The sequence below is a fragment of the Aquarana catesbeiana genome, linkage group LG12 (genome assembly GCF_042186555.1).
Source record: "Aquarana catesbeiana isolate 2022-GZ linkage group LG12, ASM4218655v1, whole genome shotgun sequence".
NCBI lineage: Eukaryota > Metazoa > Chordata > Amphibia > Anura > Ranidae > Aquarana > Aquarana catesbeiana.
In genome coordinates, this window is record NC_133335.1 from 240,346,407 (window position 1) to 240,369,539 (window position 23,133).

At 45.5% G+C, this 23,133-nt stretch overlaps 1 protein-coding gene across 1 annotated transcript in view; it reads left to right on the forward strand.

Moving 5' to 3' along the window:
- STX8 (syntaxin 8) overlaps positions 1 to 23,133 on the forward strand; it is a 255,829-nt gene that overhangs the window by 45,416 nt on the left and 187,280 nt on the right. Inside the window, exons 5-6 of the mRNA XM_073606990.1 lie at positions 1,039 to 1,166; positions 6,874 to 6,966. Coding sequence (XP_073463091.1) covers positions 1,039 to 1,166; positions 6,874 to 6,966 — 221 coding nt within the window. The remainder of the gene's footprint in view (positions 1 to 1,038; positions 1,167 to 6,873; positions 6,967 to 23,133) is intronic.

The window sequence follows — 23,133 nt, forward strand, 5'->3', positions numbered from 1 at the left end:
ATTTTTTGGAAAATGAAGAAATTAAATAAATACAATTTTTATTTATTTTTTTATTTTTACCCTCAGAGGTGTAGCACATCATCTTCATATGACTGGTGTGGTGATGATCAGGGATACCGACTGGTGACATTTATGTGATAATAAAAAAGAAAAATCTTTTTTTTTTTTCCTTCAATTTTAACTTTTTTTTTTTTTTTTTTAAGGTTTTTTTATACCCTGTCTACAAAGTAGTTCAGTGCCTCCATAGTGACACTATACTACTTGGGGGGGGCTTTTTTTTTTACACTATTATTGCTTATAACTGTGATGATCACTATTCTAAGCAATAGTTTTAGTTGTCATGAATGGCTTTCATTTATGACAGCTTGTGATCTGCGATTGGCTACAGCTTAAAGGGTGCTGTGATCGGCCCATGTACCATGTGATAGCTGTGGGCCAATCGCAGCATAACAATAGTAAGCGAAACAATCATAAATGGAAGCCATTCATGACTGTTTTGTCAATGTTGTAATCACGTGATCGCTATGACCAATCACGGTGATCACATGATACCACGTCCTGATACTGAGCGTTGTGAACGTGCCCCCCGTGTGCTCAGTAATGTACCAGTACATTTCTAAGCCTGCAGCTGCCGCTCTGCTACAGTAAATGTACTATGTCAGGGTGGCAAGTGATTTTAAAGAGAATCTTTTTTTAGTATTTTTAAAAGCGTTTTTATGTGAACTTGTATATAACCTTTTCACTATCTGTAAATGGCTTTATAAATGTGTTACTACATGTAGTTTGTGGTCATTTATGTACAGTAAGACAGCTGTATTTACTCGGTCTTTGGCTCCTGTTTCCTGTAGCTGTAATCCATTGTGCTGTACTGTTCCCGGAAGTTTACCGATGTTCAGAAATGTCCTTTCTGATGTACAATGCTCCGTGTGCCACTTTTTTGTCTGTATTCTAATCACAAACTGCTAATTAACTCATTCGAAGCCCTTTTATATTTTTCGGCTCATACCCATGTCGGCGTTCACCTTCCTCTGTTACCAGATCGAGCCTGATGAGCGGCGGTGCCTCGGGTAGCTCCAGGTACAACCCGTGGGTGATGGAGGAGCCGGAAGAGACAAGAAATCTGTCAAGTAGGGAGCTGAAGCAGCAGCAGCAGCGGATGATAGCAGGTAACATCGCTTTGCTAGGAACCAGTGACATCATCAAAATGCTTTATATTAATGGGAAAACGCAGCCTAGTCATTTAGATGTGACAAATTGCATCACCAAAACACTCACGAGACCCTTCATATTCATGAGAACACAGCCTATCCAATCACTAGAGACCAGTGACATCACAGAGACCCTTCATATTCATGAGAACACAGCCTATCCAATCACTAGAGACCAGTGACATCACGAGACCCTTCATATTCATGAGAACACAGCCTATCCATCACTAGAGACCAGTGACATCATCGAGACCCTTCATATTCATGAGAACACAGCCTATCCAATCACTAGAGACCAGTGACATCACCGAGACCCTTCATATTCATGAGAACACAGCCTATCCATCACTAGAGACCAGTGACATCATCGAGACCCTTCATATTCATGAGAACACAGCCTATCCATCACTAGAGACCAGTGACATCACCGAGACCCTTCATATTCATGAGAACACAGCCTATCCAATCACTAGAGACCAGTGACATCACCGAGACCCTTCATATTCATGAGAACACAGCCTATCCAATCACTAGAGACCAGTGACATCACCGAGACCCTTCATACTCATGAGAACACAGCCTATCCAATCACTAGAGACCAGTGACATCACTGAGACCCTTCATATTCATGAGAACACAGCCTATCCAATCACTAGAGACCAGTGACATCACCGAGACCCTTCATATTCATGAGAACACAGCCTATCCATCACTAGAGACCAGTGACATCACCGAGACCCTTCATATTCATGAGAACACAGCCTATCCATCACTAGAGACCAGTGACATCACCGAGACCCTTCATATTCATGAGAGAACATTCTGTATATCTCTATACGATATAACTGAAGATGCCTCCAGGTGAGGAGGGTCGGGCCGACCTTTAGATAGTACGAACTCCCCGGGCATTGTGAGACACCAGTGCCTGTCCATTATGCCAGAACGTTTTCGCTGTGAACAAAAGTTCACACTATTAAAGTTAATTATGCCCAATTTATTTCAAAACATTTTCTGAGAAAGTTTTCAAAGCCGAAAAAAAAAAAGTTGGCGTCTCTACAAGATTCCGTGTTATTGCTATATTAAAATATTTGGGTATGTTCATCCTTCAAATCCCAGAGTTTCAGTCCAATTACCCCACCAAGTAATGTTTTATGCTCTGGACGTCTGTCCTGCCTATTCATTTTCATTTTTTTTTTCTAATCCTTTAAACTTTCTTCAACCCTTGTAGCCGGCACATCCCCGGCCTCTCCTACAGCCTCATCGCAGCTCTGCTTTCATGTAACTCACCAGTTGAGCAAAATATCATTGAAAGCAAAGGTGGGGGTGGGGGGGCCCTAATATAAAGACTCCATGTAATTAGGGCACATCTGGCCCTTTGCGCACAGACTTGGCCCAGGCTTTTTTCGCGGTGTCTGGAGTCCAGGAACACGACCAAAACAAGAAGACACAAGTGATGACCTACTTAATTCCTCAGCTTTGACTTATAACCGCGTTCTAGCAGGGAAAGACTTGAACCTTGGAAAGACCTTCTATACGTTATTTGTATGAATTAGCACTTGGCTTCTTAAACTGGGAATCTCCCGTTTTTTTTGGAAAGTCTTTAAAGTGAATTTGTCACCAAATTTGGACAGTTCAAAGTGAGCATGTTATTGAGAAAAGTTCATGAGTAGAGATGTAATTTTAGTGAAAACCTAGATATCAGGATAGCCAGAGATAAAGGCAGCTGAAAGTTTGTATGCAAGTCTTGACTTTTCTGTAAAAGTCACACTTGGTCCCGCCTCCCTGCCGGCCAGTGAGGTCATGGATCACAATGAAAACAAATAGAAAGGGAAAGTTCCAAGCACAGTCTGCAGCACCGGGATCCCCCCGCTGCTCAGCAATTATTGGTTGCTAGGTCCCCTGGCACCCTAGCAACCGATGTCATGTGTGTTCCCCACCTCCTGCAGCAATCTTCTCCTGCCCCAGCTCGTGCCCCCTGCAGCTCGCTTCTTCTCCAGCTCCCGCACCCGGCCTGTCTGAATACAGGGAAATATTAATCAGGTACACTGTTCATTTGATGGCCTCTACCAGTCTACTCATGGACCACAACTGACCCATAGGCTTTGTAGAACGGTGTTGTCTTCCTGCGTTAGACATGTGCAAAAATCAAAATTCTGACAAATTTTTGTTTATTCGGTTGTATCCAAATTTCCGAATTACCATAGTAATGGATTTATTTAAAATTAGTCTTGTTTTGTTTATTCATTTTCTAACAAATTCCGAAATTTCAGAACGACTCAAATTCAATTTGGACGAAACTTTATTGACTAATCTGAATTCTGTGTGAAGAAGAGCTGGTTAAGGATTGGACCAGGAAGCCTGGCGCCGCCTCCTTAACAACTGATGACTCAGATGGCAGCTAAATGTAAACAAAATAATGCCGGTCTGGTATAGATTTTAAGGGGAGCCCCAAATCCACACCAGACCCTTATCCAAGCACGCAGCCTGGCAGGTTAGGAAAGGGTGGGTGAGCCACCCCCCCTCTTGAACCATACAAGGCCACATGCCCTCAACATGGGGGAGGGGGAATGCTCTGTCCCTCCAAAGCATTTTGTCCCCATTTTGATTAGAACAAGGGCCTCTTCCCAACAACCCTGGCTGGTGGTGGTGGGGGTCTGTGGGCAGGGGCCTTATCGAAAACGGGAAGCCCCCTTTAACAAGCCCCCCATGTGAAGGAGTATGAGGTACATTGTACCCCTAATCATTCACCAAAAAAAAGTGTCAAAAATAAAAACAGTTTTTGACAATTCCTTTTTAAAAAATAAAACAATGTCCCCTGAAGTAAAGCCTGGTATGGATTAGGAGGGGGGGACCCCACGCTGTTTTTTTTTCCTTTTTTTTTTTCATTGTCGGCATTCTTCTTTTTTTTTTTTTCTTTTTTTTTTTTTTTTTTTTTTTTTTTACATCTAGCTGTCAGTGGTGAAGCCCGCTGACAGCTGATGAGCCATCGAATGTTAAGGACACTGCAGGCCGGCTTCCTGGCCCGCTTCTTAACAGCCAGCTATGCTTCGCACAGAATTCGGAAACAGTCAATAAATATTCGACCGATTTTGAATTCGAATCGTTCTGAAAATGTGGATTTCGTCATGACAATGAATAAACAAAATGAAACTAAACCGATTCCGAAACGAATCTGTGAAACTAAATTAATAACATAACAAATTTATCCAAATATGCCTCAATGGTGCAGTGTAGATGGCAGCTGCATTCGATGTTCTTTGCCTTTGGATTAAACCATAGAAAAAGAAATCCCCCTATATTTGGGACTTTAGCAGGCCACCACCTCTTAAGATAAAAAATAACAAATTTTATTGATGTATTTAAAAAGGAAGACGTAACGGCGTCTAAAACATACAAGATAAAAAATCATTCCACAGTAGATGCACAATCAAAACGACTAATGATATGTATATGGTAACAAAAACTGGATGTATTCTCACAGGGGTAATGTACCCCAATACCCGACGCGTTTCTGGTATTCTGGTACCTTCATCAGGGATTTGAGAGTTGTGGATATTTTGTGCATATATGAATTCAAAAAGAATGACTCTGTGTTCAAAAAAGCAAAAAAGAGGTGGTGGCCTGTTAAAGTCCCAAATATAGGGGGATTTCTTTTTCTATGGTTCATTCTGATAGGGATGAGACCACCACACTCTATATTTGCTATGATGGAAGCCCCTCGTTTTGTCTATTTGCCTTTGGATTGTGCATATTTGTCCTATTGACGTGCATTTGGGTTGAAAGCAAAGCAGGCCAAATGCAGCCAATGCTGTGTCTCCACCATCAGCGTTTGCACAAGCCCTTAAAGTGTATTTCCACCAAGCCAGAGTGTGATAACACATGCCCTTATTCACATAGCATAACTGAAAAATCTGTAGCTCAAGCTGCAATTTACCGAACGCTTTGTAGCTTAAAGGGGTTGTAAAGGTTTGAATAAAAATAACAAACAGGTTATACTTACCTGCTCTGTGCAAGGGTTTTGCCCAGAGCAGCCCCGATCCGCCTCTTCTGGGGTTCCCTGCCGACACTCCTGACTCCTCCCCTTTATCGAGTGCCCCCGCGAAGAGCCACTTTCCATGTGGGCACCCATGTGGGCGTGCTCCAGAGTCCCACTGCTGCGGCCATTGACACAGACAGCGGGACTCCGCCCCCCCCACTCCTGCATCACTGGATTTGATTGACAGCAACGGCTCCTGCTGCTATCAATCTATCCAATGAGGACCCGAGACAGCGACCGGAGCCACCGGGCTTGTGCTCAATGCTGGAACGGGTGGGCTCAGGTAAGAAAAAGGGGGTGGCGGGCCTCAGGGGGGCAGCTACAGCAAAGGTTTTTCACCTTAATGCATAGAATGCATTAAGGTATAAAGCCATGAGACTTTACAATCCCTTTTTAAGCTGCAATTTATAGAGAGAGCTCCATAACTCCCGCTGAAATTTATAGACAGAGCTCTGTAGCTCAAGATAAAATTTATAGAAGGAGATCTGTAGCTCAAGCTGAAATTTTATAGACAACGCTCAGTAACTCAAGCTGAAATTTATAGACAGAGCTCTGTGGCTCAAGCTGAAATTTATAGACTGGGATCTGTGGCTCAAGCTGAAATTTATAGATGGAGATCTGTAGCTTAAGCTGAAATTCTATCAACAGAGCTCCTGTAACTCAAGCTAAACTTTATAGACAGAGCTCTGTAGCTCAGGCTGAAATTTTGTAGACAGAGATCTGTAGCTCAAGCTGAAATTTATAGGTAGAATTTCAGCTTAAGCTACAGATTTCCGCCTACAAATTTCAGCTTGAGGTACAGATCTTTGTCTTTAAGATTTCAGATTAAGCAGAGCTCCATCTATAAATTTCATCTTGGGCTACAGAGCTTAGTCTACAAAATTTCAGCTTAAGCTACAGATTTCCATTGACAGCGCTCCTGTAACTCAAGCTAAACTTTATAGACAGAGCTCTGTAGCCCAAGTTGAAATTTTGGAGACAGAGCTCTGTAGCCCAATATGAAATTTTATAGATGGAGATATGTAGCTCAAGCTGAAATTTTATAGACAGCGCTCCGTAACGCAAGCTGAAATTTGTAGACAGAGCTTTATAGCTCAAGATGAAATTTGTAGACAGCTCTGTAGCTCAAGCTGAAGTTATAGACAGAGCTCTGTAGCTCAAGAGGAAATTTGTAGACAGAGCTCTGTAGCTCAAGATGAAATTTTGTAGACAGAGCTCTGTAGTCCAAACTGCAATTTACAAACACCTGTGAATGGGTCAGGCCACTGATCAAACAGAAATATGTTGCTGAAACATAATTATTCTGTGATCATGCGCTCTTAGGTTATATTTAGTGTATCTCCTTTGATCCAACTTTCAAGTATGCAAGCAGTGATGCACTGATGCGTTTTATTTACATTGAACAGCTTGTAACCACCAAAAAAAAAAAAAGAAACATTTTTTTCAGCTTGTGTCTACAACCATCGTCTTTATCCCGTCCCTTCCTCACAATTTCATGTCTCTTCTGCATTTGTTAAATAATTACCCCTGCATCCCTCCTCTAAATTATCTCTCCCATAAGTTTGATGTATACAAAGAGCTAAAATAAAAAAGTGGATAAAAAAAAAATCAAAAAATCTTTGTGTTCAGAACAAGATGCTGGTTTGGATGCTCTCAGCAACATCCTGGGCCGACAGAAGCAGATGGGCTACGACATCGGGAATGAGCTGGACGACCAGAACGGTGAGCAGTTATTATCACACTTATTGCTCTGTGTGCTGTGATGGGTTCAGGGCCAGCTTGGGTTCTTCCTAACTGTGAACCTCCTGATACTGGTGTAGGCTGTATTCCGTGTTTTCAGTTTGTCACATGTCAAAAAAATTTTTGTACAAGCAATTTAATCTATTGTTTTGCTGTTTGTAGAGCAATTTAGGTAAGTAAATATTTGTAAAAATGTTTGACAGGCTGCTAACATGCAGGAAACTTTTTACTTGTGCTAAAGTCAGGAGCTCATATTATTTGAAGTTGAACTTCAGAGAAAGCTTTTTGAAGTTTTGGCTAGAGTGAGAAAGTTCTGTTTGGTCTTAATTGCTTTTAAATTGTAGCAAGAAATACAGGCAAATTAACAGTGTCAACATACAGTGTATAACATTTTTTGTTTTGTGAGTCAGCATGTTTCGGGCACCTTCATCAGTGGCTACGGAGATTTCTGGACTAGTATTCTGGGATTCAGAGTATGTAAAGAATCTAAATCTACTATGTATCTCTAAACTAGCGATTGAAGCAGACGTTAGAGCCCTTGCAAAATATTTTCATACCTGAGAAATAACAAAGTGGGAGGAAATGCTCCTCAAAGTGATGTAAATCACTCTTAGACAGTTGGCACCAACGTTTCCTCGTTGGAAGATTCCCCCAAAACTGGTTTCTGTGTTGGAATATTCCCCAAAACATGGTTTCCTCATTGGAAAGTTTCCCCAAAACTTGTTTCCTTGTTGGAAGATTTCCCCCAAAATTGGTTTCCTTGTTGGAAGATTCCCCCAAAACTGGTTTCCTCATTGAAAGATTTCCCCCAAAACTGGTTTCCTTGTTGGAATATTCCCCAAAAACTGGTTTCCTCTGAAGATTCCATAAAACTGGTTTCCTTGTTGGAATAGTCCCCCAAAAATGGTTTCCTCGTTGGAAGATTCCCCCCAAAACTGGTTTCCTTGTTGGAAGATTCTCCCAAAACTGGTTTCCTTGTTGGAAGATTCTCCCAAAACTGGTTTCCTTGTTGGAAGATTCCCCCAAAACTGGTTTCTTTGTTGGAAGATTCCCCCAAAACTGGTTTCTTTGTTGGAATATTCCCCCAAAACTGGTTTCCTTGTTGGAAGATTCCCCCAAAACTGGTTTCCTTGTTGGAAGATTCCCCCAAAACTGGTTTCTTTGTTGGAAGATTCCCCCAAAACTGGTTTCCTTGTTGGAAGATTCCCCCAAAACTGGTTTCCTTGTTGGAAGATTCCCCCAAAACTGGTTTCCTCGTTGAAAGATCCCCCCAAAACTTGTTTCCTCATTGAAAGATTACCCCCAAAACTGGTTTCCTTGTTGGAATATTCCCCCAAAACTGGTTTCCTCGGAAGATTCCACAAAACTGCTTTCCTCATTGGGAGACTTCCCCCAAAACTGCTTTCCTCGTTGGAAGACTTCACCCAACACTGCTTTCCTCGTTGGAAGACTTCCCCCAACACTGATTTCCTCATTTGAATATTTCCCCTCTAAAGACAACTCTAAAATTTTGGATCTCCCATCAGTTTCTGTCCCGGGGGACAAAATAGTCCCCAAGGCAAATAAAGGGCAAATCTCCCAGAGAGATCCTAACCCTTCCCGTACTAACAAAAGGATCATATCCTCCTCCTAATGTGCAGCACTCTTTCTGCATACAGCTCCCCGATTTTAAAAGTACACATCTTTTCTACTTTGTAGAGCTTGTTCACACTTGATGCACCCTGAACACATGAGCAGGAAATCCGTTTCAAATGGGGGGGGGGGGGGGGACCTAAGTACACAACAAAAATTTAGTTTATTCAGCATGAAATGGAGCTTAGTCATGTAGCATGCATTTACATTTTTGGTAAACTCATTCAATGAATCCAAGCTCTGCAAGCTGAGATAACATACACTGCATTGATGCATTCACACAATGTCACAGTAACCATGAGAACAAACAAGGTTCAGGAATATTCCTTTATCACATTGTTTTGCAAATCTATGTACACTACAAACTGTAAGATTGTTTGAAGAGAAATGCATCTGAACCAGGCTCTAAGTGTGAGGAGGAAGGGCAAGCAGTAAAAATGAAAGTGAAACCTTCTAAGCAGCTTATAAACCTTGTGATCTTTCTGCACGTGGCTTGAAGTGCTTTATTCCTCCCTTGAGGAGCAAAATGGCAGCAGGGCTGTAAAAGAGACCCAGTTTGGGAATATTTACTAACCTGACAGCTTATTATTCTAAACAGGAAGCCTTAATTTTGTCTGCAAATAATAAAGATTCTAACTACCAGCAAGAATAAGTCCTTACATTTAAAGAGCACCTGTCATTTCAGATCCATCATGGCAGCGCCTGTTAGTGGGCGTCCAATCAGCCGTCCCTTTAAAGTGAATGGGACTGTCGGTGAGCCAACAGGGGGTCAGAGGAGGAGCCAACAGGGGGGTCAGAGGAGGAGCCAACAGGGGGGTCAGAGGAGGAGCCAACTGGGGGGTCAGAGGAGGAGCCAACAGGGGGGTCAGAGGAGGAGCCAACAGGGGGGTCAGAGGAGGAGCCAACAGGGGGGTCAGAGGAGGAGCCAACAGGGGGGTCAGAGGAGGAGCCAACAGGGGGGTCAGAGGAGGAGCCAACAGGAGAGTCAGAGGAGGAGCCAACAGGGGGGTCAGAGGAGGAGCCAACAGGGGGGTCAGAGGAGGAGCCAACAGGGGGGTCAGAGGAGGAGCCAACAGGGGGTCAGGGTAGGAGCCAACAGGGGGTCAGGGTAGGAGCCAACAGGGGGTCAGGGTAGGAGCCAACAGGGGGTCAGAGGAGGAGCCATCAGGGGGTCAGAGGAGGAGCCATCAGGGGGTCAGAGGAGGAGCCGTCAGGGTAGGAGCCAACAGGGGGTCAGGGTAGGAGCCAACAGGGGGTCAGGGTAGGAGCCAACAGGGGGTCAGGGTAGGAGCCAACAGGGGGTCAGGGGAGGAGCCAACAGGGGGTCAGGGGAGGAGCCAACAGGGGGTCAGGGGAGGAGCCAACAGGGGGTCAGGGGAGGAGCCAACAGGGGGTCAGAGGAGGAGCCAACAGGGGGTCAGAGGAGGAGCTGCCGCTGTGGGATAGAGATGAGTGTTGCTCTTTAAAAATTATAATTTAAATCGAGTTGATTTAAATCAAATCCACCGTAGTGCAGACCACCCCAGGGGGCCACCAAAGGGGGGGGCCCGAACAGCAGTGGGATCGGTGCGGCAATAAAGGAGGAAGATTACAGAAAGATGCACTGTGTCTGTGTCTCTCACTCCAGCAGCTGAAAGCCGCTTTCTCCCCCTCTCCTTCCTGCCTGCTTTCAGCTGCTGGAGGGAGAGACATAGGGGATGATTTACTAAACACAAATCCTTTATTACTACAAGTACACTTGGAAGTGCAGTCGCTGTAGATCTGAGGGGAAGATCTGAAATAAGGGGAAGCTCTGCTGATTTCTATCATCCAATCATATGCAAGCAAAAATGCTGTTTTTTTAATTTTCTTTGCATGTCCCCCTCAGATCTACAGCGACTCACTTCCAAGTTTACTTGTAGTGCACAGCGAATTTGCCTTTAGTAAATAAACCCCATAGACACACAGTGCTTCGTTCTGTAATCTTCCCCTAATCCTGATGCACCGTTTTTTTTTCTCTTTCTGTGCTGCTCACATCTGATTCCCCCCTGTGTGCCTGGGCACCCCCTCATCCCCCCCACCCCCACCCCCGCAGCGCCGCCAGCTTCCCTCTCCCGCCAGCTGCTGCGGGCACACAGACAGATAGAGAGTGGGGGAAAGGGGGGCTGGTAAATATCGGCCCCTTCTTTTTTCTGAATTAGACACAGTGAGTGATCTGTACGGATCGGTCTTGTGTCCATTCATAACTGAGCATAGTAAACTGTGTTTACTATGCTTCAGTTTATGAACGAACAGGAACCTCTTGTGTGCTGTACATCTTCAATGCAAAAAGTGATCCGTAGAAGGACTTCTGCGCTACTATATCAAAACTAGGAAATTAATAACCCGTGTAACAGTATTGCTGCGAAATCAAAAAGTGAACCGAGGCTACAGAGAAAGGAATCGGATATTCCTCAATTCGTCCTTCTATTCTTTCTATCAAAGGTGAGATGTTAGGGGTCTGTTCAGGCTTCTGATATTTCATCCACCCCCCCACCCCCCCTTCCTTTTTCAACAGCATTGTTGTACAAAACAATGTAAAAAAAAAATGTATATCAAAAGAAATACAGTATCTGACAAAAGTAAGTACACCCCTCAGTCACATGTGTGTAAATCTTTTCTTCTATCTTTCCATGTGACAACACTGAAGAAATGACACTTGTCTACAATGTAAAGTAGTGAGTGTACAGCTTGTATAACAGTGTAAATTTGCTGTCCCCTCAAAATAACTCAGCACACAGCCATTAATGTCTAAACCGCTGGCAACAAAAGTCAGTACACTTTTTTTTATATATAAAGCTCGGAGTTCTCCTTTAGCAGTGAAGTATGATGTCGTTACTATGATGTCACTGTTTACAAAAGTAAAACTCTCCCCGGCTGAATATCTTTCTCTCCCGCCGATTGCCCCCCCCCCCCTCCCCCGGGGGACCGACCTCGTCTTGTCAAGTGGCTGACATTTGCAAGGTGTTCTTGTCCTGCGCCGGGTCAAACAGACAAGAAAACAAATCATTTCCTCGCCGCGGTAATAATATTTGTCTCTTGTGAAAACCTCGCGCTGACAAAACAAACAGAGAGAACGCACAATCGACCGTCTCGGGGGGGGTAGCCGCCAGCTACTCCAGATGATGGATACCGCGGAGCCCCGGTGCCCAGCCTGCGGCCCGAGGGCCGGACGCGGCCCTTTTGGTGTTCACTGTGCAGCCCGTAGTCAGCGTTGTCCTTGCCTCGGTTCCTCTATTCGGGAACTCTGAAGGAAAATATTAAATGAACCGGTTTCTACTAATAAAGCGTCTTGTACTTTTGGTGGGGAGACGTCCCAATGAAATGTAGAGTGCATTCGTCTTAATGTGATTGTAAACGATCACCTTGTAAAACGACCCATTCAGTTTAAAATAGAAATAAAAGGCAAAACATTTGTGTGTAGATATAAAAAAAACATTATAAATACCCCCCCCCCACTTTTTTTTTTTTTTTTTTTAATAAATGATCACATTCCCTCTGTTCTCAGGTGCATAAGAGCTGGGGGGAGGAGAAGCAGCAGTACACTGAGCTTCCCAGTGAGTAGCTGTGCAGCGGGGGGGGTGGGGTGTCAGCAGGACAAGTCTGATCATTGGAGGAGAGCAGGCTGTTTTCTTAGCACAGCTAGAGAACTGACCACGCTGTGCTCTCCTGCTTAGCGTGGTCAGTTTTGTAATAGGAAAGCAGATGGTCTGGCAGGAACACCCCAGGGACTTCACATAAAGGAAGCAATACAAAGAGAACAGGAGACGTTCTCATACAAGTACATGGTACAGCAGCCACATATCAGCAATATGAAGTGTTGGGGGTAGCAAACGCTTTAAGGCGAAAAACTCCAGACTGTAATGAAGGATACAGAATAACGCTGCTCTGTATTCATAACTTCATCAGTAAATGTCATTATTTAAAGCAAACAGTCTAAGTACCTGTATTTGACTATTTGCCAAAGAACATCCCAAAATAAATTCTCCTGCTCCTGACGATTACAGCGATACCACATACAGGTTAGGGACCGCCTGTTTGTTCTTAAGTCGGATTTGTTCGTAAGTCGGAAGCGCATGCGCAGAGCGGCAGAGGCGTCGTTTTCCCCTGCTTTCCGATGTGCCCGCCGCCTCCTTTTCGTAAGTAGGAGTCTTTCGCAAGTCGGAGGTTCGTAACCCCGGGACCTCCTGTATGTGTATGTTAGTTGATGCTTGTACTAGGGGTCGATCGATTATCGGGGGCTGATATTTATAGTTTTAAAAGTAGTGTATCGGCCAGAAACGTACCAATATTGCTTCAAGTTTTTGTGAATACTTTCAAGTGCAGAGGAGGGGTTTTGGGTCTTATAGACCCTCCAGATACCTCCATAAAGAGGACCTGTCACTGCCTATTTCTGTCACAAAAATGTTACTTTCCTTGAGACAGCAATAAAAGTGATTAAAAAAAATAAGTAGAGAAACAAAAGGGGGGGGTTTTCCGGCGCTCCGCAACATGTGATGTCTAAGGTAAATAGTACAATGGTAGCTATAATAGCACATTAAAATAAGGCAGGTAAATTCTAGAATGAGGAGGCAGCCATCCTCAGAGGGTGTCCATTACCTCTGTTGATAATCAATGTTGAAAAAAGGAGGGGTGTGGAGGCGCCAACTGTGGTAGCTTGTTTATGCAAAAATAAAAGTTAGTGTAACAATTACACTTACTGGTTCGCAGGGTGGAGGTGTTTCTTTGAGATGGAAAAGTGTCCTGGGATGTGCTGTTATCTTGTTTCCGGCTCAGATTTCATTCCTTCAGGCGTCTGGGTGTGGAGTCTGTACACAGGCTGAACTGCTGCATCCAGTGCATGGAAAGCTCCACGCTGACCACTCTGGAGTGCAGAAGAGGAAATGACGTCACTGATGCACGGCAAACGTCCAGGCTGGTGTTGGGGATAATGCAGGGATAGTACAGGCTACGCGCTCGGGGCTCACAGCTCCTTCTACTGGCCTTTTACAGGCCAGTAGAAGGAGCTGTGAGCCCCGAGCGCGTAGCCTGTACTATCCCTGCATTATCCCCAACACCAGCCTGGACGTTTGCCGTGCATCAGTGACGTCATTTCCTCTTCTGCACTCCAGAGTGGTCAGCGTGGAGCTTTCCATGCACTGGATGCAGCAGTTCAGCCTGTGTACAGACTCCACACCCAGACGCCTGAAGGAATGAAATCTGAGCCGGAAACAAGATAACAGCACATCCCAGGACACTTTTCCATCTCAAAGAAACACCTCCACCCTGCGAACCAGTAAGTGTAATTGTTACACTAACTTTTATTTTTGCATAAACAAGCTACCACAGTTGGCGCCTCCACACCCCTCCTTTTTTCAACATAAAAAAAATAAGTAAAAGGACCGTGTAAAAATAAAATTTTAAATGTACAAAATATCGGCACCTGATATCGGCCTGAAAAGTGGCCGAAAAATCAGTATCGTGTTGGCCCCGGAAAAAAAACGATATCAGTCAATCCCTAGTTTGTACCCGTAGTACGGCCCACAAACAATAGTGTGCATTTTGCTTGTTTTTTTTTTTTTTATCCTACCTAAAACACACTGATAGCTATGACTAAGCACCAATACATGGTGTGAAACGCGTCAGGGATTTATCCCCTGCCTTTGCTCATATGAACTTGACTGTATTGTATTTTTATCTTCAATAAAGGTGTCTTATGGGTGTGTGGCCGTCCAGGACTTGTTTTTTGCTCTCTAAAACACACTGATACTAATAATAAAAAATAAGTAAATCCATCCCAAAAAAAATACTGAGCCTGATCTTTGACCTTGATCCAAACACTAATCCTGGCACTGACCTAGATAAAACCTTGATCTGGGTATTTATTTATTTTTTTATTGTTATTTTATTTAATTTTTTTTTTTTTTTTTTACAATCCCGGTATCCGTGCTGGGATTGTGCCGTGCGTCCCGGTATCCGTGCTGAGAGCGCGCCGTGCTCCCCGGTCTCTGCTCTGGGAGCGCGCCGTGCTCCCCGGTCTCTGCGGTGGAAGTGCGCCGTGCTCCCCGGTCTCTGCGGTGGAAGTGCGCCGTGCTCCCCGGTCTCTGCGCTGGGAGCGCGCCGTGCTCCCCCGTCTCTGCGCTGGGATCGCACCGTGCTCCCCCGTCTCTCCGCTGGGATCGCGCCGTGCTCCCCCGTCTCTGCGCTGTGATCGCACCGTGCTCCCCCGTCTCTCCGCTGGGATCGCACCGTGCTCCCCCGTCTCTCCGCTGGGATCGCGCCGTGCTCCCCGGTCTCTGCGCTGGGAGCGCGCCGTGCTCCCCGGTCTCTGCGCTGGGAGCGCGCCGTGCTCCCCGGTCTCTGCGCTGGGAGCGCGCCGTGCTCCCCGGTCTCTGCGCTGGGAGCGCGCCGTGCTCCCCGGTCTCTGCGCTGGGAGCGCGCCGTGCTCCCCGGTCTCTGCGCTGGGAGCGCGCCGTGCTCCCCGGTCTCTGCGCTGGGAGCGCGCCGTGCTCCCCGGTCTCTGCGCTGGGAGCGCGCCGTGCTCCCCCGTCTCTGCGCTGGGAGCGCGCCGTGCTCCCCCGTCTCTGCGCTGGGAGCGCGCCGTGCTCCCCCGTCTCTGCGCTGGGAGCGCGCCGTGCTCCCCCGTCTCTGCGCTGGGAGCGCGCCGTGCGCCCCGGTCTCTGTGCTGGGAGCGCGCCGTGCGTCCCAAGGAATAAATAAGCCTAGTCCAGTGAGGCTGCATGTTTGTGTTTTTACGTCGGCGTCAAGGGCGGTTAAAGAGAAAGTCTGGCGTAGCTCTACGTCTTGTTGTCGGTTACAATGCTGTACTCTGCAAAAATCGTCCACCAGCTTAGCTCACCTGCGATTGGCCGCCCCTCCTGACTTTTTCACCAGTTCAGCAAAAGCAGCGGCGGAACGGATGTGTGTGTCGCGGTGAGTCAGCTGACCCCTCCGTCTTGTCCTCAGCCGTCCTCTGTGAGTCAGCTGCCCGCTTTATCGGAAGCAGCCCTTTGTGACTAAGAAATCCCTTTTTAAGTCCGACCTTTTTCCTTTTTAATGGCCAGGATTGCCGGCCCCTTCATTACCTGGATAAAATTAAAATCCCCCCCCTCCGTAATTGCAAACAGGCTTTCTCCGCCTTGTGTCCTGCCGCTCGTTATTGACGTCCTGTGATTTTACAACCGCTAGTAAATGTTTATACCATGGCTGGGCTTCCAAGTGCCGTGCAGCTAAGTCACAGCGTGCCAGGGCTGGCTTTGCTTCCAAATACACTGAGCATGGGAACGATTATATGGCATCTGAGAACGTCCATACACCACGCAATATTTGCACGCGATTTGCTGCAGTGGGGTGGCTATTGGGCCATGCGGGTGATTGGTGCTGGTGTTCGATATTGTACAATTAATGCTATGGGATGAGGCTTCTCCTCTTTCATGTGGAGAAAACAAAGGCTGAGGTTTGGTCATTTAGGGGATTGTGGGTGATTTTGAATGCCCCGGTGTTGTGACAGAAGACAGACAGATATGTCATCACCTGTCATGGTAACACCTCCGGGCAATTGAAGCGGGCTCATTCCAGACACAGAATCTTAGCACCAACTGGTCTTCACCAGAGCTTCTGATAGTGGAGATGGGCTGGGAACCCTAGTGGCCCCTGGAGCTCTTTGCTGTGGGCTGGTACCAGGTCACAGCCCTCAGGATCGCTCCACCAACGAGTTAGTGAGGGATAGGAAGGCTACAACGCGAAGACTGTACACAAGAGGACCAGCAAGAGAATAGTCGGGATCCAGGTGAAGGTCGAGGCAGGTGGCAAACAAGAAAATAAGCCAATTGTTGAATACAGGTTAGATGAAGGGATCATCTGAAGGCATCCGCAAAAGACTTTGTTTTCTGGTCTGGAGACCTGAGCTAGGGTTATGCAAAGGACTATGCACTTTTAGCAGTTTGAGGTCTCCAGTGATTACACAGGTGCAGTGCAGCATATCCATTGTCATTCATGGTTTCTGGCAATGATGACATTGATTCAAACAAGTAAAACTTGTATGGTATGGGATGATGCTCCTCCTTTTTCATGTTGGAAAAGGCGCTGAAGTAAAACTTGTGTTTTTTTAATTGTATGGAATGATGGGTCTCCTCTTTCATGTTGGGGGGGGGGGTATGGGGGGGGGGGGGGGCTGAAGTTTGGTCAGGTAAAGGATTGTGGGTGATTCTGATGCTCCGGTATTGTGACAGAAGACGGCCAGATGTGTCATCACCTGTCATAGTAAAACTTTTAAGCATGCTTACTCGAGACATAGAATCTAAGCATCAACTGGTCTTCCCCAGAGCTCTTGATAGTGGAGATGGGCCAGGAACCCTTATGGCCCCTGGAGCTCTTTGCTCTGGGTTGGTACCTGGTCCCGGCAATCAGGATCACTCCACCAAAGGATTAGTGAAGATGGAAAGGTTACGAAGATTGTACACAAGGGGATCAGCAAGAGAATAGTTTGGGTCCAGGTGAAGGTCGAGGCAGGTGGCAAACACGGGATTAGTCAGGCCCACCTGGGTTAGCAATGGTCAGGCAATCATCTGGGTAAGTATTATAGCTCTGTGTGGCAAGGTGTGACTGGTGGGAAGACACAAATCCAGCCAGGGATGATGCTTTCAAAATCCCTTTTTTCAGGGAGTCCTGGAAAATCCTAGCAGAGATCCTGCAAGCACCATTGGAAGTCTTAGCAGAGATCCTGCAAGCACCATTGGAAGTCTTAGCAGAGATCCTGCAAGCACCATTGGAAGTCCTAGCAGAGATGCTGCAAGCACCATTGGAAGTCCTAGCAGAGATGCTGCAAGCACCATTGGAATTCCTAGCAGAGATGCTGCAAGCACCATTGGAAGTCCTAGCAGAGATGCTGCAAGCACCATTGGAAGTCCTAGCAGAGATGCTGCAAGCACCATTGGAAGTCCTAGCAGAGATGCCGCAAGCACCATTGGAAGTCCTAGCAGAGATGCCGCAAGCACCATTGGAAGTCCTAGCAGAGATGCCGCAAGCACCATTGGAAGTCCTAGCAGAGATGCCGCAAGCACCATTGGAAGTCCTAGCAGAGATGCCGCAAGCACCATTGGAAGTCCTAGCAGAGATCCCGCAAGCACCATTGGAAGTCCTAGCAGAGATCCCGCAAGCACCATTGGAAGTCCTAGCAGAGATCCCGCAAGCACCATTGGAAGTCCTAGCAGAGATCCCGCAAGCACCATTGGAAGTCCTAGCAGAGATCCCGCAAGCACCATTGGAAGTCCTAGCAGAGATCCCGCAAGCACCATTGGAAGTCCTAGCAGAGATCCCGCAAGCACCATTGGAAGTCCTAGCAGAGATCCCGCAAGCACCATTGGAAGTCCTAGCAGAGATCCCGCAAGCACCATTGGAAGTACTGGCAAAGATTCTGCTAGTAACATCAAAAGTACTGACAGGTATTCTGGAAGTCCCAGCAGAGATTTTATGAATACCGTTGGAAGTGCTGGCAGGATTCTGTGAACACCTTGGGGAGTACTGACAGGGGTTCTACAAGTACCATTAAATGTACTCGCAGACATTCTAGACGTCCTGGTGGTCCTGGAGGTACTGTAACAACACCCCTAACTGTTGGTACAAGCTTTGTCCAAGGCTTAAAATATATCTAAAGCCAAGACTTTTTTGTAGGGTTAAAGCCTCTCCCTGGCTGGGGAGAGTCATCCTCTATTTGTCCTGGATGTCTCTTGGGAGAGGAAGTGATGAGAAATCCAGTCTTTTACAGCCTCCAGAACTGGAAGTACAGGGAAATATTCCAATGGGAACACCTGTTCTGGTGACAGTTGTCTAGAAGCAGATTTATTTCTTGCATTGGGGACATTTTTTCGCACTTCTGTTAAGGGAAATCTTCCCAATGGGACAGAAACAGCTAAATACCTGATATGAGTTAAAACTATACTTTTTGGCTTTTTTCTTTAAAAAAAAAAACATTCTGCCTGGCAATGGGATCCATTTATAACTGTAACTGTAACTGAAAATAGTGAAGCACCGATGAATATGACTCTTCTAAATCATGCACCTTTTAAAATGGACCTGAACTAAAAAAAGATATAGGGCCACATCTAGAATTGTTAATTGTGCCTAAACAGTGCCCGGGAATATTTACCTTTTAGTCGGGAATTCTTTGTAAAACATAACCCTTCTCATGCCTAGGCTCTTCTGTTCTGTAGTCCTTTAGCTGTGTATTTGCAGTCTGTGACCAGGGCCAGAATGCGGCCCTTTGCGTGCCTTTTCTGACCCTTGGGGCATTATTTCTTCCACCGACACCAAAGCTGGGACACTATTCTTCCTATTGACATCAACAACGGGGAACTATTCCTCCCAATGGCTCCAATGACGAGGCACTATTCCTCCCACTGACACCAAAGACGAGGCACGATTCCTCCTACTGTCATTAACGATGGGTCACTATTCCTCCCACTGATACCAACAATGGGGTACTATTCCTCCCACTGATACCAACAGTGGGGTACTATTCCTCCAACTGACACTGGAGACTGAGAACTAATTCTTCCATTTACACCAATGATGGGACACTATACCTCCAACTGACACCAATTATGGGACACTATTCCTCCCGCTGACACCAATAATGTATTTTTTTTGCTCCCACTGACCACCAAGCCTATTTTATTGTTTACTCCCACCGATGCCAGGGCATTTTCTACTCCCACTGGCCGCAGTCTGGCCCTCCTAATATTTGAAGGGCAGTAAATTGGCCCTTTGTTTTGAAAGTCTGGAAACCTCTGAATTAAGGAATCCTTTCTCAGCCGGGGTTCCTTCAGAGGTTGCTAGGGGGTTCCCTAAACAATGAGCAATTTCTACCACTCAGATAAGTAACCACTGACTGCAATGACCTTCTTAGCTTTCTGTATGTGGTGCATTCTTCCCACTGATCACAAATGTAAGGAGCATTTTTCTCCCACTGACCATCATGCTAATGTACCGTAGCTAAAGTAATTATTAGCAGGGATTCCCTAAAACTGGAAAGTTATTTTAGGGGTTGCTCCATGATAAAAAAAAAAGGTTGAGAGAGGCTGATCTAAGACGTTGCGGCCTCTGACATCTAGTGTCATGAAATTTTGAAGTGAGATTTGGTGATGTCACTACTGTGCTCCTCACGGTTCTCCTTGCTGGAGAGGAAGCGGTGCTTGAGGATCTGTAGTGCAAGGATCTCCTTGCTTCTGCCCTATCCATTCTGTGTCTCTTTGCTTCCTCCACCTCTCTTGCCTCTTTCTATAACCCACCAGTCATCACATCAACCAGTCATCAGGCGGCAGCTCTCCTATGAGGAAGCAAAGCCCTGCTTCTCTACCAAGATGATCACCTCTACGGAGATTCAATGTCGAATAAGACCTAGTAAGTCAGTAATGGAGAAAAGATCATCTGCAGGGAGACCACAGGCCATACCATTGACTAATCATTTTGTCATCTGCTTGCCTCTTTTTTTAACATAGTTTCCATAGTACTTTACAGTTCTGCATAAAATAAGTAAAAAAAAAGAGAACAAGCCAGCAATTACATCTCAAGTGTTTCTTTATTTTATAGTCTGTTGTCTGCCTAACTTTTGTTTCTTGGCCCTTTCTCAATTACTGTAAATTGAAGCCCCAGCCCTTGAATTCCGAATCGTCTGCTAGCTCCTAGACCAGCCATTCTCAACCTGGGTTCCATGGAACCCTAGGGTTCCTCCAGAGGTTGCTAGGGGTTCCTTGAGCTGTGGCTGATGAACCACCGTTTTGATGGCACCTACAGAGTTTGAGGTTCAGCATCACTTAGCAAAGCCAGCAGCATGATACCAAATATCTTTTTAGCTGTCTTTAAAGGTGGCATTCTGAGCACCACTTTAAGGGGGACATTCTTCCTATTGGCCACCAGTATAAGGGGCATTGTTCCTATTGACCCCTGATAAATTGGTTTTAGTAAGGGTTCCTCGAGACCTGAAAAATATTTTTGGGGTTTCTCCATGGTTAAAAGGTTGAGAAAGGCTGTCCTAGAACTGTTTTCACTCTATAGAATGCCCGTCTTCAGATGTTTATACATTTTTTTTAAATTGGATAGGCAATACGTTTTAGATGTTGTCTTTCATGTCTTACCCAGTGGGCTTGTGTCCATGGGAGAAAATTTTACACGCTTAGGCCGTTCCTTGTCACGTGTCGCTGGGACTAAAAAAAAAACCAAGTCAATAACTGGTTTTGCGATTTTGGAACGCCTGCCCAAGGCGTGCGGGAATCGGCTCATTGGAGATAGGGGCGGCGGAGTTCAGGCCGCGGAGAAAATGGCATTGTCATTGAGTAATGCTTGGCACGGGCTTTCCGATGATCTCCAGCCACGCAAGGGAAGAGGGCGATTATTAGCAGATCGGGATGTGGTTTATAGGGCCCTGAGATGAGAAACGTTACACGTAGACGCCTCAGCGGCTCGTCATGCCACGGTCACCGTGACACTCCTTAAAATTCCTCCGTCTTCCAACAAACCCCCCAAAAAATTGTTTTGGGCGGAACGGTAGATTGGGACACGCGTACTCCACATTCCCTTCTCACAGCCTTTGCATGCTCGCAGCACTAATAAGGTTGCCACTTGGCCCGGCATGAGAGGGATCCACTCGAGCCAGCTACACTTGCCACCTGGCTCGCCGTCTCCGGACCAGATCCAGCCCATCAAGTCTTCACATCTGGATGACGGGAATGCTTTTAAAAAAAAAAGGCTTCTATCACACAGGGCCTGGTCCTGCTCCTCTCTTTATTTGCTACAGCTCCCTGGGGAAAGTCTGGTTGTCGTTGAGACAGAGAGAAAAAAAAAAAAAAAAAGTGACCCAAGTTTGCTTCCGGAGAGCGAACAAGATTCAGTAAGAAGCAGTCGTGTCCTCACTGAAGCGCAGTGAATCGATGGGCTGTAAAGAATTGGTCTACATCTGTGAGGGACATATGGCATCATTTAACATAGAATCTAAATTAAGTCCCGCTCTTGTTATCCATTGCAATCAATTAGGTTTTACCATACTGAAAATATAAAAATTAGCCTCTCAACCTTTTTTCAATTGTGGCACCCTTTAAAATTTGCAAAATCCTAAAGCACCCAAGTTAAAAACTGAAAAAAATTAAGTGTTCCTTATCAATGGGAAACATGAGTCTGGGATGATGCACTCAAATGGCCTTGATGAAATTAACTTTATATCTTTTTTTTTTTTTTTTTTTTTTTTTTTTTAATGTCCAAGGGACTGAATTTGGGTCCAAATCTACTTGTCCTGCTAAAAAAAAAAAAAATGTTTTCTTTTCCCAGGATGGAAAATATATATATAAATATAATAATAGTAATACAAAATAATTAGAAATAAAATATATAATAGTAGTAATAAAAAAAAATCTCTCTCTGCAAAAAAAAAAAAAAACAATACATAACCCCATTTTTTGGTAAAATATAAAACATAATGTTACGCCAAGTAAATGGATACTAAACATGTCACCCTTTCAAAATTGCACAGCATACAGCATACATTTTACTTTAAAAGCCTTTACAGGTTACCACTTTAGATTTACACAGGAGGTCTGGTGCTAGAATTACTGCCCATGATCTGATCATGTTCGAGGCAATACTTCACATGTGGGGGGCAATCGCTGTTTGCATGTGATACTGACGCGTGCATTCGCCCTTTTGCATGAGTACAGAGGTGTTTTAAAAAATTTTTTTTACATTTTTTATTGTTACACTGTCACTTTCATTTTTTTTCTTTTTTTTTAATCACTTTTATTGCTGTCACAAGGGATGTTTACATTCCTTGTGACAGCAATAAGTAGTGACAGGTCCTCTTTATGGAAAGATCTGGGGTCCATAAGACCCCCAGATCCCCCCTCTGCCTTTTAAAATTTGATCATACCAAGATCGGTGTGATCAAATGCTTTCCATTTTTAAACATGGCCCCTGGGAAACTGGAAGTGATGTATGCTCATTGCTTCCTGTTTCCTATATATCGTTGAGGCTGACAGAGCATTTCTGGTCTTTGTCCGCCTCTACGATCAGCAGGCGGAAGCATCGGATGGTTGATTGGGTGGGACGGGACAGCCCGCGTAAGGTGGGGGGGAGGGGGGGGGCTGTCCCCTCCCGCTGTTTGTAAAAGCAAACCAGCGGCTAGTTAGCTGCTCTGATTGCTTTTACAAGAGAGACAACCGTCGGCTCTAAACCCTGCTGGTTGCCCGCAGCAGGGCTAAATGTAAAAAAAAAAAAAGACGTCATGCCTGGCGCTCCGAACTGCATATCCTAGGCGTTGGGCGATTAGGGATTGAACATCACTGTACTCTCAAAGGTACACAAAGTTCACGTATTAATTCCCATCAGACCACTGGAAACTTGTCCATCCCCCAAGGGCGCGTTTCAAGGGCAATACCCTCTTCCTCAGCTCTGAGGGAGAGGCCATTGCCCTTGAAATCCATTAGCTGCGCCCTTGTGGATGGACATGTTTCCATTGGCTTGATGGAAATTGAT